The sequence below is a fragment of the Oratosquilla oratoria genome, chromosome 5 (genome assembly GCF_046742065.1).
Source record: "Oratosquilla oratoria isolate Oo_2021 chromosome 5, ASM4674206v1, whole genome shotgun sequence".
Classification (NCBI taxonomy): domain Eukaryota; kingdom Metazoa; phylum Arthropoda; class Malacostraca; order Stomatopoda; family Squillidae; genus Oratosquilla; species Oratosquilla oratoria.
The window spans coordinates 9,671,738-9,684,237 of NC_134781.1; the positions used below are offsets into that span (position 1 = coordinate 9,671,738).

General features: G+C 40.9%; 1 protein-coding gene across 1 annotated transcript in view; it reads left to right on the forward strand.

Moving 5' to 3' along the window:
• LOC143025662 (vitelline membrane outer layer protein 1-like) overlaps nt 1–12,500 on the forward strand; it is a 28,832-nt gene that overhangs the window by 1,504 nt on the left and 14,828 nt on the right. Inside the window, exon 2 of the mRNA XM_076185662.1 lies at nt 4,046–4,197. Within this exon, the coding sequence (XP_076041777.1) occupies nt 4,046–4,197 (152 nt within the window). The remainder of the gene's footprint in view (nt 1–4,045; nt 4,198–12,500) is intronic.

The following is a 12,500-nucleotide window of genomic DNA, read 5'->3' on the forward strand; positions in this document are numbered from 1 at the left end:
TAATATAGACATCATCCTATCTAACCTATTATTACGATGAAAATAAGATGAAGATATGGTATATGTTTTTTTTTTTTTTTTTTTTTTTTGCGCAGGGGTTCCTTGAGACATGCAATCTATTCTAAAGGTTACGCAAGGGTAAAAAGGTTGAGAAACGCTGTTCTATGCAGTCACCCTCCCCATCCCAGTGAGTAATTCTTGGCAGGATCAGTCGAACTGCCCCAGACATGAGTTCTCCATTCATCCAAACTTCTTCCTCCTCTACAAGGGTCATCGAGGGTCATATCTTTTTGGAAATCACAAGAGACGGAAAACTCAACCAAGGGATAAAGTCTTAGAAGGTAGCTAATGGGACATAGGGATTGCTGAAAATCCATGTGAACAAGTTGTATAGACACGGTAAAGGAAACATGGACTGGAGGTGAAGCTTTTATTCCTGACGTTTCGTCTAACGACTTTCACCTCCAGTCCATGTTTCCTTTACCGTGTCTATACATAGGGATTGCTGATAACGTTAAAGTTTTAAAACTAAAGGCCCTCTTTATGTAAATTTTGTTCTCGTTCATGCCAGACAATTCGATTCAGTTTGATGGTTTACCCTTAACGTTCAGAGGTTAAGCCTCACTCGGTAACTCTCTTTCAGAACACTGACAGCCTTTACATATTCTGATTTGATTGGCGACGTTAGATTTCGTCGAGAGGCAAGGCACTCGAACTGCGAAGACGGGAACTCAATTAATCATGTTGCCCCCTGTCACGTGACCTCGGGAAAGGTCGACGACTGACCCCAGGTCAACGAAGACGAGGACACGATTTCTGTTCTTCGATGTCATGAACGTCAGTTGTTCTGTCACAAAAGGGTAAAAGTGTCCTCGGCAAAGATATTTGTTTAGTTTGATCCCGGATCAAGAGGAACACTCCATCGATTCGTTTGGGTAATCTCGTCTCAGCAAGTCATCTCCACACTGTTATGTAAGATGTGTATATACAGTAGATATGTGTATGTGCGTATGTGCGTGTATATATATATATATATATATATATATATATATATATGTGTGTGTGTGTGTGTGTGTGTGTGTGTGTGTGTGTGTGTGTGTGTGTGTGTGTGTGTGTGTGTGTGTGTGTGTATGAAAAACAAGTGTTTGATAGGTTTCACTCCTGCCCAAGAGTAATTCTATTGTTTCCATTGCTAGAGACTAATGAAAGAGCGAAGATATTGGTCTAGGAATAGCGGAGGCTGCCCTGTTAAGGGAGAAGAACCAGCGTTGAGAATATATATGCATATACGTGTGTATGTGTGTATAAGTGTGTGTGTATGTGCATGTGTATGTGCATGTGTGTGTGTTTGTGTATGTATGTGTTTGTGTGTGTGTATGTGTGCGTATATGCATGTGTGTGTGTTTGTGTATGTGTGTGTTTGTGTGTGTGTGCATGTGCGTGTGTGTGTGTTTGTGATTCACCACGGTCTTGGATCACACGTTGGACTCGTGATCGAAAACTATTACCGATCTATGGGTAATGTTGTGACCTTACACACACACACACACGCACACACACACACACACACACACACACACACACACACACACACACACACACACACACACACACACACACACACACACGCATACATACACACAGACACACACACACACACACACACACACACACACACACACACACACACACACACACACACACACACACACACACACACACGCATACATACACACAGACACACACACACACACACACACACACACACACACACACACACACACACACACACACACACACACGCATACATACACACAGACATACACACACACATACACACACACACACACACACACACACACACACACACACACACACACACACACACACACACACACACACACACACACACACACACACACACACACACACACACACACACACACACATACACACACACACACACATACACACACACACACACACACACACACACACACACACACACACACACACACACACACACACACACACACACACACACACACACATACACACACACAACTCCTCGCCCACGAGAGTTGGAGTAACGACTCGCAGCGCAGTGATACTTAACTTATTTCATCCCTTAGCGGGATTCGAACCCGAACCTCCGTAGTGGTAGCCGGGAACTCTACCAACCGCGCCATCGGGTCGTGTATGTATTTGTGTGTGTGTGTGGTGTGTGTGTGTGTGTGTGTGTGTGTGTGTGTGTGTGTGTGTGTGTGTGTGTGTGTGTGTGAGAGAGAGAGAGAGAGAGAGAGAGAGAGAGAGAGAGAGAGAGAGAGAGAAAGAGTGTGCGTGCGTTTGTAGCTTACCATAATCCCTGGATCACGTGATGGACTCGTAATCGACATACCCTCTGGAATGAGAATTCAGAGTTTGTATAATCCGATCTGTGGGTAATGCTGTGATCTTACATATATACTCCACGCACCCAAATCTTTGCGCAAGAGGGTCAGTAATGGCAGCTTCTGAGCACGGGATGAAGTCGAATCTATTATGTGTGTGTTTATGTGTGCGCGTGCAGGTGTTTCAGTTTGTACATTAAGCTAATGTGTGCGTTTTTTCCTTTGAATGTACACATATCTATATAAGTAAAAAATAAACTGACCCTTCGCGTTTGGTGGTAAATCGGTAACACCGCCAACTACGGTGAAGAAGAACTCGAAGGAAATCGAAGAAGAAGAAGAGGAAGAACTCGAAGAAGAAGAAGAAGAAGAAGAAGAAGAAGAAGAACTCGAAGAAGAAGAACTCGAAGAACTCGAAGAAGAGGAAGAAGAAGAACTAGAAGAAGAAGAAGAAGTAGAACTCGAAGAAATCGAAAAACTCGAAGAAGAACTCGAAGAACTCGAAGAACTCGAAAAAGAAGAACTCGAAGAACTCGAAAAAGAAGAACTCGAAAAAGAAGAACTCGAAGAACTCGAAAAAGAAGAACTCGAAGAACTCGAAAGAGAAGAACTCGAAGAAGAACTCGAAGAAGAAGAACTCGAAGAAGAAGGAGAACTCGAAGAAGAAGAACTCGAAGAAGAACTCGAAGAACTCGAAGAAGAACTCGAAGAACTCGAAGAAGAACTCGAAGAAGAACTCGAAGAACTCGAAGAAGAACTCGAAGAAGAACTCGAAGAACTCGAAGAAGAACTCGAAGAACTCGAAGAAGAACTCGAAGAACTCGAAGAAGAACTCGAAGAACTCGAAGAAGAAGAAGAAGAAGAAGAACTCGAAGAAGAAGAACTCGAAGGACTTGCGAGAACAGCTAGATGTTGACAAGAAATAAAAAGCAATATGATTTTGATATTTTATTTTCCAAAAAAGGGGCGTAGCCCAGGGCGCGCAGCGCCGCAGGCCAAGGCCCCCGGCGTAGCCGGTGGGCTTGTTTGTAAGAAAAACAATCTAGGCCCCTTTCTGAAACGGATTCGGTTTGGTTTGGTTTAGCGTCACGAGCTTCCCTGTCAGAGGTGTCGAGGACGGCGCTACCTAACGAGGTTGCATTTTCTTTTTCTGAACAGGGAATTTAATGTAGTTTCCCCTTATTATGAACTCGCTTTCTGCTGATAGGACTCGACCATTGGCTTCCGAACTGTGGTACACGAAGGTTTTACAAGTGGTTTGCGAGCACTTTCTGGTTTGTGTGGGATTTTCATTTGTTGGTAACTTGGTTGCTAACAACTCAAAATACGACGCGTAGCGGCACATTGCCACAGCCAGTTCTCCACCTGGCTCCTTACTGTGATAGTGTGTTTTATCACTTAGGAAAGTAATAACTTATTTTGTCTTTATTTTGTATCCCTCGTATTGAAGTTTAATGATTAAATTGTGTTCCTTGAGGCTGGGTCGTTTGTGTGTTCTATTTGTAAATAAGTTGGTATCTGATCAAAATGTGTTTTTCTGGGACTAGGTGGTACGCGGTAATGGTATGAAACCTCCAAATGGTACTCAATCTGGAAAAGTTTGAGAAACACTTCTCTGAATATATATTCTTATTCAAACCAAAATATTTCACCAGGAGCTTCTGCTCGTGACTTCGACGTCGTCGCCGAAGCGAACCAGAGGAAGGTCGTGGAAACTCTCGAAGTTCCTGATGGTCTCGACCGAGGTGTCTGGGGGAACGTCGACCTCTGTAAAGAAGGTTCTTACGCCTACAGCTTCGACATGAAGGTGAGTGAGTTACGTTGTGACCCAAGATTCAACGAGTGGTCTTCCTCGGTGGTGCACCTCCCTTCCACTGACGGGAGAGTCTGGCTTCTCCCGATCTCGCTCATCAATGGTCAGTCTCTGGAAAGACGTAGAGGGCGGGGTGATCTAATAGAGGTATTCAAATGGGTTTGGCTTTAACAAGGGTGATGCAGGCAAGGTCATCATATTAAGACAGTAGGAAGGGGCCTGTAGTAAATTGTTTAAGCTGGACAAATTTGGATTTTAAGAAAGAAATAGGCAAGAACTGGTTTACCAAAGGAGTAGTTAACGAATGGAATAGACTTAGTAACCTTGATTAGTGAGCGCTGAAACTATTATTTGTTTTAAGAGAAGGTTAGACAACTTTATGGATTAGGATGATGGGTGGTAATGGATATGAAACTGCCTAGTGTAGGCCTTATGGTCTCTTGCAGTCCCCTCCATTCTTATGTTCTTATGTAAAGCGTTGCTTTTTTTTTTGTCGTTCGATGATTTGATTTAACTTCCTACATGTTCGACCTATCGAAGTTACATCCTTTAACTGGATTTGAATAAAGATTTCATCAAGATGGTGTTGGTCGGTCTTGTTTATGATTCTGTTCTTCATGTTTTAACCTTCCTTCTGCTAGCACCATTATTCCTTCTCCTCCTCCCACTCCACTTTCATCCACTCTCCCCTTCTCTGTCTACTTCAACCTCCTCCACCTCCTTCTCCTCCTTCTCCTCCTCCTTCTCCTCCTCCTCTCCCTATTCTTCCTCCTCCACTATCTTCCCCTTTTCCTTCTCCTCCTCCACTTCCTCCTCCTCCTCTCCCTATTCTTCTTCCTCCTCTATCTTCCCCTTTTCCTTCTCCTCCTCCACCTCCTCCTCCACCTCCTCCTCCTCCTCTCCCTATTTTCCTCCCCCTCTATCTTCCCCTTTTCCTTCTCCTCCTCTTCCTCTATCTTCCCCTTTTCCTTCTCCTCCTCCACCTCCTCCTCCTCTCCCTATTCTTCCTCCCTCTCTATCTTCCCCTTTTCCTTCTCCTCCTCCTCCACCTCCTCCTCCTCCTCTCCCTATTCTTCCTCCGCCTCTATCTTCCCCTTTTCCTTCTCCTCCTCCATATCCTCCTCCTCCTCCTCTCCCTATTCTTCCTCCTCCTCTATCTTCCCATTTTCCTTCTCTTCCTCCACCACCTCCTCCTCTCCCTATTCTTCCTCCTCCTCTAACTTCCCCTTTTCCATCTCCTCCTCTGCCTTCTCCCTTCTCCTCCTCCTCCTCCTCCTCCTCCTCCTCTCGCTGTTTTCCCTTTCTCTTTTTCCTCCTCCCTAGTAGTTTCTCTCCCAGTTCTGCTTCATTCACTAGACTACAGCTCCCAGTTGCAAGAGCTAAGACGAACAGAAAGAAACGCAGAAGGAAATACATCGGGAGGGGAGAGACTCAAATAAGAGAGAGAGAGAGAGATAGAGAGAGAGAGAGAGAGAGAGAGAGAAAGAGAGAGTTCCCACGTTGAAGAAGAAAACGAGATTGGAACGTGGAATGATGCGAGGCGGGTCTAAAGGCAGAAATGGAAATATAGATGGATGGATATATACACGGACTGATTGATAGAACGGAGAACAGTTTGGTTGTCTTGTGTATATGTATAAGTATAATGTATATGTATATGTATATGTATATGTATATGTGTATATATATGTATATGTATTGTATATGTATATGTATATGTATATGTATATATATGTATATGCATATATATATGTATATGTATATGTACGTATATGTATATGTATGTATATGTGTATATGTATATGTATATGTATATGTGTATATATATATATATGTATATGTATATGTGTATATATATATATATATATATGTATATGTGTGTATATATATATATATATATATATATATATATATATATGTATACAATATATATATATGTATATTTATATATATATATATATATATATATATATATATATATATATATATATATATACATATATATACTCTCTGTCACATAAGATCCCAAACCAACCTACATCTTTTCACTTTCAAACAATAACATACACGTTCATTGACCTGTCTTTATGTACGCTTGACCTCTTTTTAGACTATGAATGGTCAGTAATACCAGACCTTTAAGATAGTGACTATATCCTACCTCTCCTTAAGGCCTGATCACATTGGGCTATATTCATCCGACTGTTAGATTAGATTTGCAGTCCACAGGTTTCGGGAAGATATCTGATATGCTGGAGGGAAATAATTTTACTTTAGCATATCAAATGACTTTCTATGTATTTTTGTTAAGAAAACAAAATACTTTGCCATAGTGGGTAAAGTTCTGGAAGTGAGTGGTACCGACGATTATTCTGAGGTTGCAGGAAAATTAGCCCAGTGTGATAACCCTTTTACACTCTTCATAGTCTCCTTGCCATCTTCCTCTGTCTCTGTCCTATTTTAGGTCCCATAGGAATCATGACATAACGCAATATCTGTGAGTGTACCAAGCACGTAATGTGTTAACCTAAAGTAAATTGAATTGAACTGAATTGAATGTATCTATATACTCAGACTTTATACAAAAGTATGGAGTACAGCTCCCAAAAAAACGCCAAAATTTAAAACATATGCAGATATAAAAGTAAAAGACAAAGGCAAACTCTTAAAGAATAGAAAATATATTGCAAATATATTCAATGTTAGAATGAGAAGGCAGTCATGGCCTCCCTACTACAGATGTTGTCGAATAGTAGGCTTGTGTTATCATGATATACACCTGACTCAATAGATTATTGAGTGTCGCTTCGATCAAGGGTTTTTAGAACAAGGAGTCTTTAGCCGGACCTCGCCAAGTGCGAGTGGTCTTCCGAGCTACTTTCTATCTTTTGTTTTGGTGTTGATATATTGCTAAAGTTGAGTACTGAAGATCCATTTTAGCCAATCCGCGAGAAAATCTGTTTCCTTAAAATCAAGGAGAACACTCCCGCAACCTTGATTGGTTCTGACGTTTGCAACACTGGTAGCCTTTCGAGCAGCATCATATAGCAACAAAGAAGTCGGAGACTACCCACCAATTGACGTAACATTGACCTATCTTACAAATCATGCGTCATATGGGGGACGCCTATAAGTTCCAAAAACCTCACTATCCACACAATGACACAAAATCCTCCGGCGGGATCCAGGATGTGCCACCGCCCATAGAGCAAAGAAGATGGCCTTTCGCCGCTTTCGAATACACTCAATACTGAAGAACTCCAAAATCTCAAAAAAAGGATAAGGAAATAATGTGTCACACCGAAACTCATGGCAAACTTATGTATCAACAATCACCTCCCAATCTCCTATCTCAGAAAGAAAGAACGAAAGAAAGAAAAATGAACGAAAGACAGAATGAAAGAAAAATGAAAGAAAGAATGAATGAAAGAAAGAACGAATGAACGAAAGAAAGAAAAAAGAAGAAAAAGAAAGAAAAAAGAAAAGAAAGAGGAGAGAGGAAAAAAACCCCACATACACTCATAAATCAATGGCCAAACCATATGCTCACTTTCCCAAGTGGCCAAAGAAACAGTAAAAACCTCTTCCTTGGTATCGAGACTCACAAACCGCACGAACCCAAACTCATGTCCCTAGAACCACGGCCACTACCAGACTGCACCGTACTTCTCCCAAGACTACAACAGACCAGAGGCAGAATATAACACCTCCTTTTCTATCCGTAGAAATAACCGATCCAGGTCTAGGCAATATGCACTATGGCATGGTACTACACCTACACTTGACCATAACATCTTCACACTAAAGCCTAAGCAAGATGCTGTAATGATTATAATTTATTTTACATTATTTGTTTTTGTTTTGTTATCATTTGTCTGTTCGATTTTCATTTATTATTAGTTATATGTCAAGTTATTATTATTTACTATTTACCTGTTTGTTTATTATCTAACTATACCTATGCTTTTTTTCAATGTATTTTAATTGTTATTTACATTGTTATAGTTTTTATTTATTATTTTATTATCATTATGATTTTTTTCGCATCCGACCTAGATATGGACCAAAAGGTCTCCTGTCGGCATGCTCCGCCTTTGTAATCCTTTGTAAAGTCACCCGATACTGGAAAGGAAAGCGATCAAGCAGATGTTCACATGGGCCACTTGTCTCTGACTTGGCAAGTGGCCTGTGTGAACATGCGCTTGCTCGTTTTCCTCTCCAGTTCGTATAACTTGACTTCCCTCTCAGCTTGCCCCGTCTAAACCAGGCTTAAACTTCATCAACCAAATGTGGACGGACAACATCCGCCCTGGCACCTCTTATCGTCCTCTTCTCCACACCAAGAAAAAGCAAACCTTCCCATACTGGTACCACCCAATTTTCCTTAAGCTTCGTTTACACGGCTCAAATTGAGAGGCAAGTCAAGTGTACAAATTACTTGAACTGGAGAGGAAAGCGAGCAAGTGCATGTTCACACAGGCCAAGTCAGAGACAAGTGGCCTGTGTGAACATGTATTTGCTTTCCTTTCCAGTTCAAGTAACTTGTGCACTTGACTTGTCCCCCAACTTTCCCTGTGTAAACGAGGCCTAACAGACTGCCTCTACAAAGTCCTAGGAAAACGGTCTCATTCTGATCTTCATAGCAACTGAGAAACTTTTCTTTCATGTCATCCCTTCAAACAGGATTCCGAAGAGGTCGCAGCACTACAGATATCCTGGTACAAACAGGAACGACAGTCCGCTCTGTATTCGTCAACAGACAGCATCAAATTCATCTGGAAAAAGTATATGATAAACTGGAAACGATAGATCCTACAGAAACTCTGTCTTATAGGATTCCAGGAAGTTTTGACCCACCTTCATACCCCAAGACGTCTCCCATGAAACCTGACTTGGTATAGGAACAATCCTTCCTTGTCACATATCTAAGAAGGAATCCTATGATAAACTGGAAACGATAGATCCTACAGAAACTCTGTCTTATAGGATTCCAGGAAGTTTTGACCCACCTTCATACCCCAATACGTCTCCCCTGAAACCTGACTTCGTATAGGAACAATCCTTCCTTGTCACATATCTAAGAAGGAATCCTATGATAAACTGGAAACGATAGATCCTACAGAAACTCTGTCTTATAGGATTCCAGGAAGTTTTGACCCACCTTCATACCCCAAGACGTCTCCCCTGAAACCTGACTTGGTATAGGAACAATCCTTCCTTGTCACATATCTAAGAAGGAATCCTATGATAAACTGGAAACGATAGATCCTACAGAAACTCTGTCTTATAGGATTCCAGGAAGTTTTAACCCACCTTCATACCCCAAGACGTCTCCCATGAAACCTGACTTCGTATAGGAACAATCCTTCCTTGTCATATATCTAAGAAGGAATCCTCTAACGAAATCTTCTTACTATTCTCCGTTTCACCATAACAAACGGAAACACAACTAACCCCCCCCCAAAATACATGTATTAACAACAACCCCCCCAAAAAATGCACATACACTAAAAGGTCCTTCCTCTCTTAAAAGGTGGAACTGGAAAACGCCAAAATATATGTAGGTTATCTAGTCCTCTTCTGCCGCGGAACCTATCTTGCTCATACCAAACTCCTTTTTCAAAATGCCGAAACTCGAGTGCACAAGTGCACAGAAGAATATGGATTTCGTTTCTCTACCTCGGAATCAGTCACCGTAAAGACGCTTCATCAATCAATCAATCGATTGATTAATACTCCATCAATACTAGGAACCTTCCCCCTCCCAGCGGCAGAACAGACACGATTTCTGGATCCATTCCTCGACAGTAACCTTACCTGGAGAGAGAGCTAGAGAGAGAGGGAGAGGGAGAGGGAGAGCGAGAGGGAGAGGAAGGGAGGGAGGTAGGTAGATTAGGGACGAATAGAGAAGGACAGGAAAAGATCGAGAGGGGGAACAGAACGGTTTTAAATTTTTCTCTCATATTTCACTTGTAAGCTGGTATATTTTCACTCTTATTCTTTAGATTCGTTCAACAACAAGAAGGCGCTACTTTGTTTTGTTACCTGTCAAACATACCTATACATTATTTACTTTTTTGAGTTGATTTTTTTAAGCCTCCTTTATCTCTTCCCAACACCTGGAAGCCCTCTTCTTTTTGAACTGGAGCCTGTCAAACATTTTTTCCCTCATATTTTTCCAGTACCAGGATTTTTTTTTTAGGTTTATTTATTTTTTGTATTACCAGAAAGGGTTTTATAGGAAGGAGTATCTGTTTTGAGTTGTTTTCATCTTTTTCCAAAAACAGGAAGATTTTTTCCTTTTTTTTTTATTTTTTTGTTTTATCTTGCATCAGCTTTTTTCAACACAGGGAAGGGCTTTTTTAATTTTTCCATTTTAGTTTCTTTCAGCTTTTTCCAGTCTCAGGGAAGCTTTTTTCTATTTTAGTTTCCTTCAGATTTTTCTAGTACCAGAAAGTCCTTTTTCTTTTTCTACTGTGCTGACAGCAATGTAGGGGGCAGAAACATGGAGCATAAAACAGGAAGAGAGGAGTTTGAATGTGTTTGAGATGAGGTACCTGAGAAGTATGGTAGAGGTTACTAGGATGGATAGTGTGAGAAACGAGGAGGTGAGGTTGAGAGCGGGGGTGGAAAGGGAGTTGGGAGATAGGGTTGATGAAAGAGTATTAGGATGAATTGAACACATGGAAAGAATGAATGAAAAATATTATTACAAGATATGTGAAAGGCAGAGGTGGAAGGAGTGAACATGAGGGGGCGACCAAGGATGAGATGGATGGGGCAAAAGGGACATTGGGAAAGAGGGGAATGTCTGTTGAGGAAGGAAGGGAGAAGACAGAAGATAGGGGTGAGTGGAGAATGGTTGTGTATGGATGATGTTAAGATGCATGGAAGGGAGTGGGTGGGGGATTTGGATGAGGGAGTATGAGTGATATTTTTGACGCAGCCCGAAGAGATTTCTCCCCGTCTTCTCTTTTTCTGCATGAGGGGACGGAGAGGGGGGTTCGCCGATTAAATGAAGCGGCCTTGCTGTGGATGTGCTGTGTCTTGCTACATTACTTCTGACCCAGGGCAGTGGGCGAGATGCAGGGATGACCCGTCATCCAGGAGGAGCCAAGATAAGAGGGAGGGAGGGAGGGGGATGAATGGGAGTGGAGTATGTGGGGATGAAATGGGTGGGAGTGGATTTTGTGCCTTTGTTTTTTGGCTACCTCCCTTGTAAGGGAAAAAAAGCCGTTGGTATATGTATGTAGCTATTTATTGTTATTATTTTTGTTTCCTCTATTTTTTTCCAGTACCAGGAAGGATATATTTATATACATATTTTTTGTTTGATTTTTCTTCGGCTATTTCTAATACCAGGATTTTTTTTCCTATTTTATTATAGTTTCTTTCAGCTTTTTCCAGTACCAGGAAGGATATTCTTTTGCTTTTATTTATTTATTTTTAGTTTCATTTAACTTTTTCAGTAAAAGGAAGGATATTTTTTCCATTTTTTATTCTAGTTTCCTTCAGCTTCTTCCAGTATCGGGAAGGATTTTTTTCTATTCTTTTATTCTATTTTTTTCAGCTTTTTCCAGTACCAGGAAAGATATTTATTTCCTTTTTTATTTTAGTTTTCTTCAGCTTTTTCTAGTAATAGGAAGAATTTTTATCTATTTATATGTATTTTTTAAGTTTCCTTTAGCTTTTCCAGTGCCTGGAAGGATATTTTATCATTATCATTATTGTTTTCCTTCAGCTTTTTCCAGTACCAGGAAGGATTTTTTTTTTTTTTTTTTTTTTTTAGTTTTCTTCATCTTTTTTGAGTACCAGGAAGGCCTTTTTTTGGACCCGCGGCGATGTCAAGCAAATCTATTTTTTTTTTTTTTTTTTTCGTTTTAGCCCTCGAAGCAGTAAGGGCGATTTTGTTTTCTCGCCTGTAATACGAAAGTTTGTAGCTTTTCATACGAAACAAAGCTTCTCCCTCGGCTTTCTCTCCCTCCTTGTCAAGCGGGACTTGACTGGTGAAGTCCGTCTTTAATGACACTTTTGTTTTTTCTTCTTTTCGTTTGCGTCAGAATTTCTGGCCGTTGCAGGTTCTTCCTTGCATTGAGAAGAAGACCCGGAACTGAATTAAATCATCGGGTGGCACTTAGGATACATTTTGTGTAAGACTAATTTTCCTTGATATCACGGACAAAAATTCTTTATAAATCATTGACGCCATTACGATCAGAATATATATATTTTTTAGTTCTTGTTTTGCCTCCTTAATTTTGGTGTGATCTATTCTTTTGACTATCATCTCTCTGTCT